General features: G+C 50.3%; 1 protein-coding gene across 2 annotated transcripts in view; it reads right to left on the bottom strand.

Annotated features, from left to right (window-relative positions):
• Positions 1–16764, bottom strand: part of TRIO (trio Rho guanine nucleotide exchange factor) — a 331311-nt gene that overhangs the window by 67973 nt on the left and 246574 nt on the right. For both annotated transcript variants that reach the window (XM_031443331.2, XM_064479579.1), the window contains exon 34: positions 7805–8048. In XM_031443331.2, coding sequence (XP_031299191.2) covers positions 7805–8048 — 244 coding nt within the window. The remainder of the gene's footprint in view (positions 1–7804; positions 8049–16764) is intronic.

Raw genomic sequence — 16764 nt, 5'->3', positions numbered from 1 at the left:
GGCAGACACAGGTTTGAAAGGTCTATGCACTGGTGCTCGGGGTGGGTGTGTTTTCTGATTAACAGCAGTAATTATGCCAATGTCCAAATATACCAGAATCACAATATATTCAACAAAAAATTTCAACGTTACTAAAGCCTTTTTAATGCCTTCTGTTTTCCAAAAACATATTAGGGCATTTAAAAGCCATAAGCAGTCCTAAGAGTTAGAGACTTAGACGCATCCTTGGGACAGAGGGTTTCATGATTTGAGAAGGATGATACTCGGGCTGGACAGATTTACATCAAGCCACCCCCGGTATCCTTGGGGAAATGCAGGAGGTCTGGAGCTCACTCTCCGGTCACACAGGCTTCTAGTGAAGATGGAGAAGCACCTGACTCTCCGCAGAGCTGCTGCTTTCCTGGGTAGGGGTGATGAGGGGAAAGGACGAGGCCCCGGCCCCGCGAGGCCAGGCTCCCCCTCCTCTGCTGGGCTGGGCTGATGCTGTCCTGGGAACTGAGAAGGTGGTCTGGATGAGAGAGAGCAATCTTAGTAACTGCTTGTATTCTGAGCAGGAAAACAGCTTTAAAGTCCACCCTGGGGCCGGGGCCCAGCTCAACCCTGAAGACTGCACAGGCTGGGAAGCCAGGCAGGGTGGCTTGGGCCTGGGGCTGCCGACTCCACCCCTTCCACTGTCTGGAACCTCTGGTGAGTCCTGCCACCTGGTCTCATCTGTACGGCATGAGACCCAGGGACACGGGAGTGAGGGGCGGGCGGCGGGGGGTGCCACTAGCAAAGGGGCAGAGTCCTCACTTCACAGGATGGGACGAGGAGGCTGAAGGGCCAGGTGAGGACAACAGCCCTGGAGGGATGGCGACAGGGTCTCAGACACACTGCAACTCAGGCCCTAAGGTAAACACCCTAATTTTACACTCGCACAGCGGCTGCACCAGTGGTCATTACCCCAGACTCAGACATGGATCTTATACCCTCCAGGCCCCGGGACCGTGGCAGAGTCACTCACTCTAAGAAATGATGTGTGATTCTGAGGAGTAACCCCTGGAACCAGTGGTGTGTCCCTTCCACACAGCTGTGAGTAACGGCCCCAGGGAGTGTATCCACACGCCCTGTGTATCTTTGAAGTAAAAGAACCTAACTAGACAGGATGGATTATGCTGACCTGCACTCGTGTACCCACGAGCACCCCTGCTGAGACAGCCCCCTACCCAGGGTCCCCCTTTCCACGACGGCTGTGGGAGGAGGCCCTCTGTCCCCCGTCAACCCTGCTGTTTACAGGCTCTGTCCCTTGTACTCCCCCCATCACAGCTATAAGTTTAGCACAATAACTGCACCCCCACTCCTGTTAAAATGTTTTAACGGACTTTCCGCAAATTCCTATGTGGCTCCTCCTGCACCTTCAGTGGTCCCGGGAGCTCATCTCGCAGGGACCTTCTCAGGTTACCCCGATGTTAGCTCTTGTGTTGAAGCACTTGTTAATTACACCCTCACCTCCACAGACTTACTGGGTACATTAAGTTTTTTTTTCCTTTAGGATTTTTCATTGTTTATTTGATGAGAAAGGACAGGAGTGTCAGGTAGGGGCGAGGGGGTAAGACCCTCCCACCCTGTTACTTGCTGACCCACACCAAGGGGAGAAAGGGTGTGTGTGCGCCCGTGCACACGAGTGAGAGGTGCAAGGCTGTGGAGGACGTGTTAGGAAGCTGGGATTTTATTCTATGACCAAGAGCAAGTCACTGAAGAGGTGCAAACAGGCGCACAGTGTGACCAGATTTGTGTTTCAGCCGCAGTAAGAGGGTGAGAAGGGAGGCAGGAGATCTGGTGGGGAAGAGGCAACGTGGTGATGGAGAAAAGAGAAGATGCTTGAAATGTATTATTCAGACAAAGGTAACAAGTGTGGTGGGCATGCTTGAAAAAGTAAAAATAGAACTACCATACGATCCGGCGATTCCACTCCTGAATATACGCCCCAAAGCACTGAAAGCAGTGATCTGAAGAGCGATTTACTGGCGTTACTCACAACAGCCAAAAGGTGGAAGCAGCCCCAGCATCCATCAGCAGATGAATGGATAACAGAATGTAACCTATCCATATGTGGAATATTATTCAGCCTTAAAACAGAAAGAAATTCTGACACAGGTTCCAGCACGGATGAACCTGGAGGACATTCTGCGAAGTGAAGTAAGCCAGACACAAAACCACAAACACTGTGTGATTCCACTGATGAAGTCCAGAGAGGAGTCAAGTTCACAGAGACAGAGGAGAACGGTGGTTGCAGGGGCTGCAGGTGGGGGTGGGGAGTGAGTGCTCAGTGGGGAAGCTTTTCAGTTGGGAAGATGCAGACAGCTGTGGGTGGACGGACACAACAGTGGGCATGTCCCTGATGCCACTGACGTGTGCACTTCACAGTGGTTACGATGGTAAATTCTACATTATGTGTATGTGACTACAGTTAGAAAGAAAATGTGGAGGGCAGTGAAGAGAGTCTCAAGCATCTTAGCTGTCTTCTGGGGGATACGTTGGGCCATTTCCACTTCTGGGGAGGTGGTAGGAGAGGGAATTTGAATATAATAGGTTTAAAGAAGTTGGCTGGACAGTCCAGTGGAGAGTCAAACATTCAGGCAGAGAGAAGGATGGACAGGAGAACCTTGGCAGAGAGCTCCAAGGGAGGCAAGGAGGCCACCCGGAGAAAAACCTACATTTCAGGTAGTTTCTCATGAAAGTCTCTCACTTTCCTAATTTTAACTTGGATTAAAGAAAATGCTCCACTTCAATGATAACAATCACGTATCACTGCTTTTATGAAAGATAAGTCCTTCTCTTTATGACGACGGCCAGTCTGGTCAAGAAGGAGACCTGATCCCGACGGTGCCCACTTTCTGCGGTTGGTGTGGGAAACCGGAAGCGGGGGGGGGGATTATTTCGGGAACATCGTTTTCAGTCAGCGTGGTGTGTTCAATGAAAGCCCCTGGGTGTTGAGGCCCAAGTGACCAGCAAACAAGAAATTTTATTTCTCATGTTTTTGTTCCCTTGTTGTTCTAACGAAGAACTCAGAGTGAAAAAAATCATGCTTTTTAACTTCAAGTACTGACCTCTACGCCATCCTAGAAAGAAAAAAACTGCATAACCATAAACAACTTTCAGAGAGGTTAAGGGTAAGTCCCTAAGCGGGTATTGTCTTCTAAACATATCAATGAACTAGCAAAAAAACCACCCGTCGCCTCATTAGGGATTGGTGCAAGGAGAAGGGGGAGGTTTGGAATTGGCCTTTATTCAGAAAGACCGCAAAAGAAACATAGCCTTAAACCATCAGAGCTGGCGAGGACCTCAGGGGTCACCTCGTTCCACTCTACTCAGGCCCAGGGTTGCAACGTCACTGAAGACAAAGATGGATCAGAACTCGGGCCCTCTTGACACAAAGCACAGACTATCCAAAGTTCAACACGTCACCTCTTCTAAAGGCTCCAACCATAAACGGCACTCTTACCACTGAAAGGTCCTCTCTTAAAGCTGAATTTTAGCAAAAAACAATTTAGTGGTGGCTGAAAGCCACTTTCCAAATTCAACTCAAACTGTACCAAGCTGGGCGGTGGAGACGCAGGCGACAGGCAGTGCCGTGACAGTCACATGGGCAGTTTTTCAGATGCAATGAACCAGCTGTGAGCACGATGGCACGGCCTCCTTAAGACTAATGATGGATTCTTGTCTTACTCTTAAAAAAGGCAAATACAATCAAAAGACTGCCACGATGCACTTCAGACACGCACCCGGCAGGAAGCACAGATACTCCTCTGCCCAGGTTACTGACCGAGACAGTGCTATGTGTACCACCTTCCACCCCATCACCACCAACCCTGGGCACTGCTGCCTGCCCAGGGCCCTTGCACTGCTCCAGGATGCTTGCTGGGTTAGCACCTGAACCCCGGCGCTAAACTCTCAAACACTAGCACGTGTGGTGGTTCTGGCTGCGAAGAAAGAGGACAGCTGACCTACTTCCTCAGCCCAGGGTAGCACAAAAACAGGGATATTTTGACACGGCCTTGTGGAAAGTATAAACGTTCCTGATATTCCTGTTTACTTTCTGTGACCAAGACTAAGCAAGTGGAGAAAAGTGACAGCTTTCCAAGTGAGACAGTAGGATGGGAAAATCCCTCGGATTTTGTAAGAGATTAAAGATAATTCCATGATCCTGTATCAGCAGTCGATCAAGGATCACACACAGGGGTGTGGGGGCCAGGGCTTCTCGATCCGGTTGCGTGCTGGACCCGCTGGGGCCCAGACACGAAACCTCCATGCCCAGGCCCTGACCCCAGGGATTCTGATGTGGTGACAGGTGGCAGGAGCCATAAACCATGAGCTGAATCCACCTTCTGCTTAATGTGCCTGCCATCTGGGCGCCACCTGCGACTGAAACGCTGTGGGGGGCAGCCAGAGAGGGACTAGGAGACGCCTGACACCAAGGCTGCCCGACGGCAGCCCCCCAAACCCGCCTTTCCCGTGGAACGGAGAGTGTTTTCAACCACACGGTGTTCGCGCTGGAGTCCAGTTTCAGCCCCGGAAGTATCTCCTTGAAGAACGAGCTGTGCAATTGTACTTCCTGTTCGCTTAGTTCCTTTCCTGCCACCTCCTGCGTCAGCCAGGGGGACACAGCACGACAAAAGCAGCCCAGCGCTCACCAAGCGCAAGTGCTCCCATCGGCCCGCCAATGCCAGCCACGCTTCCCGACACCTGGGACCCGGCAGTGCTCACGGGGACTACGGGGCCCCTCATGGCTGGCCTGGGGACTTAAGACTCACAGCCACGCTTCAATTCTTAAGTATCTTATCATTCACAATCAAACAAACAGACATTTCCCCTCAACAGGCGTGTCTCTTCCATTTGAAATGTATGGAAATTTAAGTTGCTTGGACTGGGGAGTTGTGAAAAACTTGAGGCATTAGGGCTGAGAAAATTTTGGAAGCGGAGATTAGTAAACACGTTTATTCCTCCTCCTGGAAGGACAGAGCAGTGAGAACCACAGGTGTTCAAGAGCCAGTCTTCAGAGATCAACAGCAAGTGACCAGGGACAGACGATGGCGACCACTCCCTAATGCCTGAGAGTTCTGAGGTGGGTGAGAGGCGAGACCGCACTTGTGTGACTCTGGAAGAAGTGGGCCAGTTCTGCGGCACAAGGAGCCGCACCTTCTCCTCCCTGTGTATCCTTCCAGCCCAGCACAGCTCTCAAAGCGGACTGGGCTCAGAATGAGACACTGGGTCAGCAGACACCCGTGAGTAACCAGCATCCACGGCCCAGCACACGCCAGTGTGTGAACAATCTAACACACGCACTCCTTTTCACACCAGAGCAAGAAGGGGGGCCGTGGGGCTAAGTGGATCCCTGCTTCCCCGGCTGGCACCAGTCTCTCAGCCTGCAGCTGCTGCGTCTTGCTTCTGATCCTTGTCCCTTGTTGGCCCAACTACCTGGCGAAGGCTCCCCTCCTGGACAGAGCCCCAGGTCACTGCCTGATTTCCTGGACTGGAACCCAGACAGGAGGTTCTGGCAGAGGTTTGTCAAAGAGCCCAAAGGAGGGTTTTCCCTTCCCCCGTCCACCGCCCGAGTCCTAACACTGCAAGGGAACAGAAAACTTCAAGAGTTTCCTTGCATTAGAGGAAAAATAAAAATTCAGGAAAGAGGGAAAAATGGATAAGGTTCTGAGCCCCTGTCTATGCACCAACAGTTCACAACAGGTTTTACTCAACAAAGAAACATCTTCTCAGTAAAGTGGAGGGTCTTTGAGGGGCAGGAGTAACCTCTCAGGTGCTAGAATGTTACAGAATATCAGAGCGAAAAGGCTCAGGGAACAAAATGGAACTTACATTTAAAGCAAGCACAAACCTGACTTCCACAGGCACTTTTCAGGACAAAGTCAAGTGTGATAAATACATAGTTCTTTCCTCCCGGCCAGCCTGCAATTGTGAACACCAGGAAGTAAAGAACACGCCACGGGAAAGGCACACGAGAAAAGCAATCTTTCAGAACAAATGTTATTTGTAGCTTAAGTTCACCAGGGCTCCTCTGTATATAATAGATGAACTTGGAAAAAAAAAGTTGTACTTTATTTTCAACTCAGGTTCAAGGACTTGAATGTATCATGCAATTAGGAAACACCCTGGCAATGGGTGAACGGGCAGCCCGGCAAGACCTCCACCTGAACGCGAGTGCTCGGCAGGGCTGGTCCAGCGATGCTCTGAACTCCGGGCAGCTTCGCCAGCAACGATGGCAGATGCCTCGGCTTTGGGCCAAAATCTGCAAATTCCCTGCCTTTCTCTTTGGATCCCTGGAGAAACCATAGCCTAATTCTTGCATTTGCTTCCCAAGGTGACATTAAAGTCATACGCAGGCCCCGAGGGACCCGGAACACGGCTGGGCCTGTGATCACCGAGGTGAGCCCCTCAGTGCTGTGCCCTGCGCGGCATTACTAAGCTCAACACGATGACTAACCCTCAGCGGCCAGAGGATGGTCACCAGGATGTGCCAGGATGAACATAAAGAGGGCACAGACAACTGGTGGGAGCCACCAGCATGCTCCAAAATTAACTGGAACGAACTGGAGAGGGACAGAGTATAGTGACATTCTCTCAGGAGGGGCAGACCAACTGCACACCCCCAAATCTGGAAGAATCACCATTGTCAGAACTGTAGAAAAACGAAGACTGTGAAGTGACGTTGTTTAAAACATATGAACTCTACTTGGTCTGCATTTTACTAGAAGCTACAGACCGATGTTTCTTAAAGGTCTTAAAGCCTCAAAATTAGCTTCTCACTAAGACGAAAGATTAAACCAGTGCTGTTCAGTAGACACATAGTGTAAGCTGCACATATAATTTTAAATTTTCTTGTAGCCATGATGTAAGTAGTTAAAAGAAGTGAAATTGATTCAAACAATACCTTTTACTTAACCCACCCTATAAAACACATTATCATTTCAGCATGAAATGACTCTAAAATAATTACACATTTTTTGGGTCATACTAGGTCTTGCAATCCAGCGTTTATTTTGCACCTGCAGAATATCTCCATTCAGACCGGCCCTGTTTTAAGTTCTTAACAGCCACGTTAGTCCAGCAGCTACCATGCCGGACGTCCAGGGTAAACAGACTCTCCTACCTTGCTAGGAGCCCATTACTGCCCCATCTAGACAATGTGGAAAAGTAAACTTGCTACAGTTACCTTTCTCTAAAGGAGTCCCCAAAGGCCATTTTACTCAAATGCTCTGTTACTTCTGTTGAAAGCACTTCTTTCAAAAGCCACCTCTCTTGTCACAGCCACAGACCCCTGACACTGAGCCCTGCCTGACTCGGTCAGCCTCTCTCTGGGGGGTCCAGCTGCGTTCCCTCTCCAGGCAGGGAACTTGGGGAGTCTTGGATGTGCTGGGATACATTACAAAGCTATAAAGATGACGTGGTTAAACTCTCAGGGCCCATGTGCTTGACAGTCTAGGACTTGACACTAGCAAAATGAAGAATCCACAATGTGAAAACCTGACACTGCCCCCAAGAACAGCCCCCTCCTCCTTTTCTAACCTGATACCTTATTACACAGCTGGGAAATGGGGCGATGGTTCATTATTTCTGAGCCACAGGTGAGACCCTCATTTCCGCTTCAGTCCCTGATGGATGACAAAGGCCCAGACACAGTGACGAGATTAGGGCCCGAGCGATAAAGAGGGATCACACCTACTGCAAGGCTGCAAAGAAGCGGGGACAGAAGCAGCAGCGCCGTTTCCAGGGGGAACGTCATTTCCACCCACGGCCCGCGAGCCCCTACCTTTGTGGTTGAAGATGCCTTCCATCTCCATGCTGCTTCTAGAGTGGGCGATGCACAAGGAGCCGCAGGGGACCAGGCCTTCGGCGGCGGGGGACCGGTCAGTGGTCCGCACCAGACACCAGTCGGGCTTGTCGTGGGGCCGCTCCAAAACCTCCACGGTCTGCCCACGGCGGATGGTCAGCTCGGTGCTGTTGCAGGCCGTGAAGTCATGGATGACCACCGTCAGCTCGCAGCCGCCGGAGAGCTGCGGAGGGAGAGGGCACAGGTCAGCGAGCCCAGCCACTGGCCTTCAGCAGGGGAGGCCACCGACTGGGCCAGAACTCTATTTCCACTCCACACGGGTCAAAGCCTTGCGCACCAGCTGGGCGAATCTCTCCAGTCTCAGTGTCCCGTAATTCATGTCCCTTTGGAATCACACGAATAGTTATTTACTTTTTCACATTCTAACGTATAATTATGATTTTCTGAGTTTTACACTATCAGAATCTGATGTCTTTTCATATAAATGGCCAAATCTTTTTGTGCCTCAGACATAGTTATCTCCCTTCTCACAAAGTGCTATACACAGGTGACCCTTGAACACCACAGGGGTTGGGGCGCTGACCTCCCACACGGTCAGAAACCTGTGTGCAACTTCTGACTTCCCCCAAACTTGACCACTAGTAGCTCGGTGTTGACCAGAGGTCTTACCAATAGCACGAACAGTTGATTGACACATATTTTGTATGTCATCTGTATTATGTCCTATATTCTTACAATACAGTAAGCTACAGAAAAGAAAATGTTATTAAGATCATAAGGAAGAGAAATTACATCGACAGTACATGTATGTATTTACTAAAATAAATGCACATGTAAGTGGACTCGCACAGTTCAAACCTGTGTTGTTCAAAGGTCAACTGTATTCAATTCTAAACTTCCTGTAAACGAGTAAAAACTCTACTTCAAGGCCCTTTGGGAGATTATTGTGAAATATGGTGATAAAATGAAACAGGGTTTTGTTGGTAATGGGCCGTGTGAGCCACTGGCATGTGGGCTCCTCAGTGCGGCCTGGGTCAGGAGGGAGCGGACACAGGGGGCCAGGACCCCGAAACTCAGGCAGAGCATGCCCTTCTGTCTCCAGAACCCTCCCCACCCCCAGGATGCTCCTTAGTGTGCCAGTCTGACTCTCAGCCACTGACCCCAGCGCCGCCACATGCCACGTGTCTTCCAGCCTGAGAGTCCCTTCCCTTCTTCCCTCGCCTGTTGTCTCCTCTAAGCTCACTCCCATTTCCATCAGAACCCTTCTAAGGCTCAGGCCCTTTGAAGCACATCCAAAAAGAACATCACCTCCATGATCTGCCTGTAAACAAGCACGTGGCCTCCTCGTGACCGTCTGCCATCCACGACCTGTGCCCTGTGCGTCTTCCCTGAGACTCCTTGGGGACAGCTCATGTATATGCTCCTTACTGTCCCTGTTAAGTAAGAATCCCTTGACCAGCTCCCTGCCTGTGGACTGTCCCCTCTGGCCCTTCAACACGGGCAGCCCCAGGTTCAGTCTCTCCTATCTGTCCACGATCCCTGACGTGGGCTCCAAAGCCATGCCCTCCATGCTGGGGACTTCCAGGCAGGCATCCCAGCTTGCTGTTTCCCTGTCCCTTCAAAGCAGTGAGTCTAGGACACGGCTCATTATCCGCCCCCATTGCTCCCCCTTCCCCCACCACACACACATCTGTTTCTCTTCCGGTGTTGCCTTTCGGGTGATGGTGTCACAATCTCTCCATTTTTCACCCTCCAAATACTGCCAGATGGAAGTTAGGGCATCTTTCTGATTCCTTCCTTGCTCTGCACACCCACAGCGGTCATTTCATTTGGATTTTTGCAGTGATCTCCGGAGTGGCCCGCCTGACCCAGGCCCTCCCCCAAAACCCCCTAAGCACCGCTGCCAGATACCTTTTCAAAATGTGGATCCTCCAGTGCAAACATGCCTCCTTCTATTCTAGAACCTTAGACACAAATTCCTCAGCCCAGGATTCAAACTGCCCACAACCGGGGCCCAGTCCACCTTTCCAGGCATGTTCAGCTTCTTCTCAGGTGCCTCACGGCCTGAAGTGGCCTTGTCCTCCTCTGAGGCGGGTCCTGCATGCCTTGTATCCACGCCACCTTTCTGCTCAGAGCCCCCACCTCCCCAGTTTGTCTAGTATAAGCCCCCACCAAACCCCTCTGAGAAGCCACTCCTGTATCCACCACCCTTAGCACTTGGTTAAATCATGTCTCAATTCTGACATGAGCCGTGTCTTGGGTTTTTATGTGCGTCTGCCCTGGGCGCCAGAAAGCAAGTGTGTGTTATTCTTTTGTGAGGGTCTCAGTCACCGCTGGGCCCCCAGCACCAAGGACCAGTGCACAGCTTGGATGAGGAAGCTGTCGGAGAACAGAGCCTTTCCTAACGCTGCCTCACGTGATGCTTTGTGTCCAGTAAGTGGTCAAACATGTGCTGAAGTGAAAAAAGGTAAAACACGTTTGCTCTAAAAATGAAGGCACTGTTTGAAAACGAAGATGAAACATAGGCTTTTCCTCTGGGACTCTGGGAGCTGTCCCTGCCTGTGTTCAGTATGTGACGTGCCCAGCTTTCTGTTGGCCTTTGGGCATCAGCACAGAGACCACACAAGAGCAGAAGATGGACACTGGGCTGCGGGAGGAAGGGGCAGCCAGGCCAGGCCTCCTGCTGGGAAACATCCCCAGTCCAAAGAGGCTGCTGGGCCCCGCCCCTGGCCGGGCCCTGGGAGCCATGCCCCCTGCACAGGCTTGTGGCCCTGCGGCGTCCTCGGCTGCTCGCTTGTGCTGAAGGCTGTCGGCCGCCCCGTTATGCTCCCTGCTCTCCACTGCCCTCTGGTTCTAACAGCCTGTCTTTCCAGAGAAAGTTCAGATATTTAGAATAAGAAACACATGTCCACCAGACAACCACAGAAAGCAAAACAAAACTTTTCCATAATGAAGCACAAATATTGACAAAAGGAATTGTGTCTGCTAGGCCACAAAGGACATTTTCCACAAATGATTAATCCCCTTCTAGAGGTTACAAATTTCTCTGTAGAAAAAAACCAAGCTGAATCTCACATATTCCTCTGTGAACAAGTGAAGATGCTAACGTTAAAAGGTTAAAGGCAGAGGCCCATCCCGGAGAAGAATTTTCCTCGTAAAACCCCATGTGATGGAAGTGGTTAATCCCTGTAACGAAAAGGAGGAATGTTTCCCATCCCAGGGAGAGCGCGGCCTGTGAACAAGCCCCAGTGAGGAGTCCAGCCTGCTGAGGCCCCGCAGGCCCACACTCCCCGCGGACCGTACCCCCGGCCAGAGCTCTCCCAGGACGGCCACTCGTCCACTGGCCCTGCTTGTGCATGTGGCCCCAGCGTGTCCCCACCCCGGCCCCAGGAAGTTCAACTTCAAGACACACCATCTCATCGCCAGCCTGTGCCGGCTGCTGTCTCTAGATATCTGTGAATTTTTCAGGCCGCCCAAAGCCACGTGGTGTGTCCTGTGGGTGGGGGAAGGGTGGGAAGGAGAAGGGGGCTGCTGAGAGGGATGAAGCTAGACTTCCCTCCTGGCACTGAGTTTTAGCCCCTCACAGAGTCATCAAAACTATTGGAAACATCTGTGCACTTGACAGAGCCTGAGAAAGAAAAATCAAGCCTGTTCTGACAAAGAATCGCAGACTGAGTCAAAATTCTTTTTCAAAAGCTTTAGGGAACTTAGTAACAGACTCTAGTACCAGAAGAATCTGTTTCCTCACAGTGCTAGAATTACTATTTTTAAAAAAATCCTATCTTCTTGGCTTTACTCCTGAAAATCAACTGACTTTTCCCATAAGAATCTCCACACAAATCCGTGCAGGGAGGATTAAGTGGACGTTTTCTAGTCCAGAGAAGAGGCAATTTGTGGATTTCTGTCTCACCATTCACATTTGAATATTTTAAACACATTCCAAAGCTTGTCTTTAAAACCAGGTTTGTTAATTAAAAACAACAAAAACTTTTTTTTTGGTATAAAAGATGAACTATTTTGAGGAAGCAACGCAAGTCATTAAAGTCTTTTAAGAATTAAGTCCTAATCAGAAAGAGTTCAGATAACATACAGCATTAAACATGTCTTACTTGCCGTCAGTGACGTCTCTACCCCCAGTGGTACAATTTCATTACTAGGTTGAAAGAGTTACTAGTCCATTTATCTGGTTTAAAATTTTACTTTTTCTTTCCAACCACACTTTGTGACAATTTTCAGCGTCTTTTTCATGCCTATGTGTTTTCCGGTCTTCTGTTGTGGGCTCCTTACCACACACATTCAGTTCAGGACTGCAATTCATGAAAAGTCTCAATTTCCATGACTCACATTAACTCGTGTGACAGTCTCATCAAAGATAGTTCTTTTTTTCCCCCAACTCTCTTGTCACCTTAAAAAACTAAAGGTGGTGACTAAACAGCATGACAGTAAAATGGCCTTAACTGGAGGGTGGACCATGGATTCTATAACGAAATGCCTCCTCCATGACCACCCGTCCCCCCCGAAAGGGCTGCAGGGACTCCAGTGGCCCAGACTCACAGACAGTAGAATCAAACCAGAGTCCCTCTGCCTGAACTCTCTCCAGAATGGCTGAAAATGAGTAAGTTGCTGTGTTTCATCTAAAAGAATGAAATACTCATCTCTGATCAAAGGCATGTGAACCTTCAACAATGACCGAAGAACAAAATTTCACTTTTTCCTGGAGAAACCATGTTATATTGATTTGATTTGCCTGAGCCCAGTTAAGGGCAGTAAGCGAAGCAGACCACGGCCGGGGACGTCTCCCTGTTGCTCTGGTGTCCCCTCCCTGGTGCCCTGTGATGAGGCACGTCTACGTTACAAGACCAGAGAGTTCTTGAGAGACAAGAGCAGACACCTGGTTTGAAGGACCGGCCCCAGAGGAGCCCTGGGGCAGGTTCTGCCAGAGGAACAGGGGCTCTTTTTGACTGGCTCGGTGGAGGATGTCTTCCTCCCTGCACAGGATTCTGCTTTGAGAACCTAAGATCGATTGCAGGTGGGTGTCTGGTCAATTCTCTGAGAGCACTTCCAAGGAGAGGGGGATGTGGTCTAACAAAAGCCACCTCCCCCTGAAGAACAGTCACCTTCTACAGCCCAGGACAGCGCGGGCGCTCAGAGACCTCACAAGAGGGGCTTGCGGTTTTCTGGAGGCTTCACACAGAGCAGACCACAGAGTGGTTCCTCGGTTAAAGGGGATTAGAAAGTACAGCTCTGCTGGCGGCCGTGGTTACGAGAGAAAGGCGACCACTGGCAGCTGGAACAGATCCCCAGCGACTCGTATTACCCCGGCTGCTCACTCGCCCAGGCTTCTCCCGGGGCAGCTTCGCGGAGGCCGGGGGCTTGCGCCTCTCAGCAGCCGACCTAACACCTAAGGCTGTGACCATCAGGCCCCCTGCTCACCCCAACCCCGAGGCCAAGTTCACGGGAGAAGTCGTCACCAGAACCTGCTGCGCGGTTTCCAAGAGGACCAGTGGGGAGGCTGTCACGTGTCAGGGGTGGGAAAGGAATCCGTGAGAACCGAAAACGCTTCAGATGGCAACAATTCTGCTTCTTACCACCCTCCCTCAAGAAAAAGAAAAAAGAAAATAGGAAAATAAATAAATAAAAAGAAGTCTGCGACAACGTGAGAAAAAGCTCTTTCAAAAGCAGCAGGTCACCATATCCAACATTTTATCCAGGAAAGAAAGACGGAGCACAGTGTTCAGGGAGGTCAATCCTCACTCTTCTCTAATGTGGTCACACCCTGGTTTTGACGTGGAAATAACTCTTGGAAGCCTTCTTGCCTGTGCTACATACGAGGTGCAATGGAAAGTTAGATGTCAAGATGCTAAATTTAAAAGATGTAATTAAAAAGGCAAGCTTTCAGTGTCAGGCAAATCCAAGAGAGGACATCTGCCGGGTATCGGGCCTCCGGGCTTCCAGAAGCTGACCTGGACTGACGCGGCAATCTCCTCACTCTGAACACATCAGAACGAGAGGTGCCAGGGGGTGAGCCGTGTGTGGATGACACACTTCGCTGGCGGACAAGCAGGAAAAGGAAGGGGAGTCAGGAAGCAGACACCTGACCCCCTGAACTACCTGTAATCACAGGTCCTGGAAAGCACGGCACCTCTGAGGACAACGCAACCCAAAGGAGTCTGTCTGCTGCATTTCCTGAGAGGGCAAGACAGTCTTTTCTCAGGAAAAGTTCATTTGAAATGCCTCTTTTTTTCTTCTGAAGACTAAGGTGTGACAGGCAGCCAGCCGCCTGGGCCCCTCACCTGAAGGAAAAACAGCTCCAATAAACCACCTGCCTTGAGTCTGAATCAAAACTCTTATTGTCATCAACAGTAACTTTGGTCAGTTTCTCGATGTGCCACTATTTTAAGAAACACTTCTGTTACATTTCTACCTAAACTGTATTTTTGAGAAATCTGCCTTTTCTTAGAACTGAGGTTCTCTACTCCAGTGCGGGGGATTTTGTTTCTCTGGCTGAGTAACTAGAGTGAGAAGAGCCTGCATTCTTTCTGTGGCTTCACAGGATCTCCTAGAACACTTGTTAAAAGTAACAAAAAGCCGCAGTCACTTAGAAAGAGAGGGAACCAGTGGCAGGTGTCACCCTCACCAGGCTGCAGGCGGGGAGGGCTGTCCCCCGCTCGTAGCCGGGCGGCAGCTCCTGTCCGGGCTGCACGGGGATGATGCTCTCGTATCAGTGAGTCAACGACTCGACCTTGTGAAGAGCTCAGAGTCATCCACATGCACGTGGCCACAGCGCAACCAGGGTGGTAGGAGTAAAGACGGCAGGAGTAAAGCAGGCTTCAAGCAGGAGCCTCCCCCTTCTTCAGTGGCTGCCCATTCAGCAGTGGTCAGTGGTTTGCTGTGGGGCCACCAAGCCGTGCAAGTCCAGGCACTAACTCAGAGCATCATTCTGTCCTGAGCCCCGCCCCCAGAGCCTGACACACACAACCGCCGCTGAACCCACTGCAGCCAAGCATGCTCAGAAAGAGGCCGATGCAGACAGTGACTTGTGACGGCAAGTAACGAACGTCAATCGCCCAGCAGTGACAGAGAAGGAAGTAATTTTAAAATGAAGCTAGTATCTATCCAGTGCCCAGTACACGCGAGGCACTGTTCTAAATGCACATTTTTTTCTAGATGCCACTTTTTATTTTTGTTTTTCTGTTTTTGTGGGATTTTTTTTTGGGGGGGTGATTATTTATTTTTTAATGGAGGTACTGGGGATTGAACCTAGGACTTTGTGCACGCTAAGCACGCACTCTACCACTGAGCTGTACCTCCCTCACAAACACACACTTTTAATGCCCACAGCCCTAGCAGGGAGGAGCAGTACCGTCCCCATTTACAGATGAGGAAACCGAGGCACAGGGATGTGTGCACAGAAGCAGCGCTCACAGGCCTGGCTGGGGAGTGCCTCCCTGTTCTTAACCACCTGCTGTTGGACAGTGAAATCTGCGTAACTACCTGCTGCACTCTGGGCGGTCGGGACTCTAACCGCTGTCCCGAGTGCTCTGTCTGAGGGGATGAGAACCATGTGCTGTCCTCACCCAGAAAGGCTTCTGACTCGATTTCATGTCCCCAAGGGCAAACTCCGAGGCCCTGGGAGACCTGGAGAGCTCCGCCCGGCCAGCCAGCTGAGTGGTCCCTTTGAGCCAAGCTCCCTCCTGCTTCTGGCACCTTCGGGACGAGGGGAGAGTGGGGTCCCAAGCACGTGGCCGGCCTCACCCTCAGTCCTGGCCAGGCCAGCCAGTGCCGCCCAGCGCCAGGTATGCAGAAACAGGGCTGAACGCAAGCACGCGGCTCTTCCTGAGCAGTCTGAATGCAGCTTCCCTGCCTCAAAAACGTGAATCCAGCCACACTTTAAAGCGTCCTGGCATTAGTTACTTTACACACTTCCTCAATGCTGCAGTTTACATAAGCCCATCCCAGGTTCCATGGTGCAGACTGTCAGTTCACAGAGAAAGGTGACTGCCTTTTCAGCTCCGTAAAATTTCATATCCCCAGCACACTGCTATATATACTTCATGAAAGGTGAGTGAAACCGTTTACTTTTTTAAGTGTGTGGATTCATATATTCATCTAACACGCTTAGGGCAGTTCATGCCAAGTACAGGTCTCAACCGAATTTCTCATTCATTAAAAACAGGAACTGCGTGACTTTAGATCCAACACAGGCTCACACCTGCTCCCCAGCTTGGGTCACTTCCCCACAGGCTGCCCCGTCTTGCCTTGGTGATCCTTTTCATCCTGCCCTTAAGATGCTTTGTTCTATAGCAGCCTATATTTCAGTCCCACATTACTTTCCTTATAATATAAAATTCTGTTATATGAAGCAAACCACAGACTAATTATGCAGAGAGAAGGCAAACTATGAAAAATGCTTCTTTAATATGCTAGAAATATTCAGCTCCTATTCAGCTCTAGTGTGAAATAATAGAGTCTAGACCTCCCCAGGTAATTAAATCCACATTGTGTTTCTGGCTTCAGCTCCCTGCTGCTGGGTGGCCCTGGGAGGGTCCTCCAGCCTCCCTCATCTCCTCAGTGTCCAGAAGGCTTCTCCTCCCTACCTCAGGGAGACAGGCTCAGGACAAATGAGATAAGAATCTGGCAAGCATTTGATTTCTTTGGAACCTAAATTGTATTTTCACAAGATTGCTTTATCAGCATAAGTACCATTAATACGGGCAAGAATCAGTGCTAAACGTATATATTTGGAACAAAGAGATGGCGTATTTTAAAACGAATGTTTTCAAGGAAGGAAGTGTGTTTGTGGGGGCCTGTGGCTTGTATCTGTGACCAGCCTTCTCCAGCTCTGCTAAAGAGGGTTTCTCCAGGAGCCCCTCCTCAACAGACTCTTCCAGAACATTCTGAGCCTCATCTGAGAGTTACTACAGCACCGGGCAGATAAG

The sequence above is a fragment of the Camelus dromedarius genome, chromosome 3 (genome assembly GCF_036321535.1).
Source record: "Camelus dromedarius isolate mCamDro1 chromosome 3, mCamDro1.pat, whole genome shotgun sequence".
Taxonomy (NCBI): domain Eukaryota; kingdom Metazoa; phylum Chordata; class Mammalia; order Artiodactyla; family Camelidae; genus Camelus; species Camelus dromedarius.
This window is presented reverse-complemented; position numbering and strand designations above follow the sequence as displayed.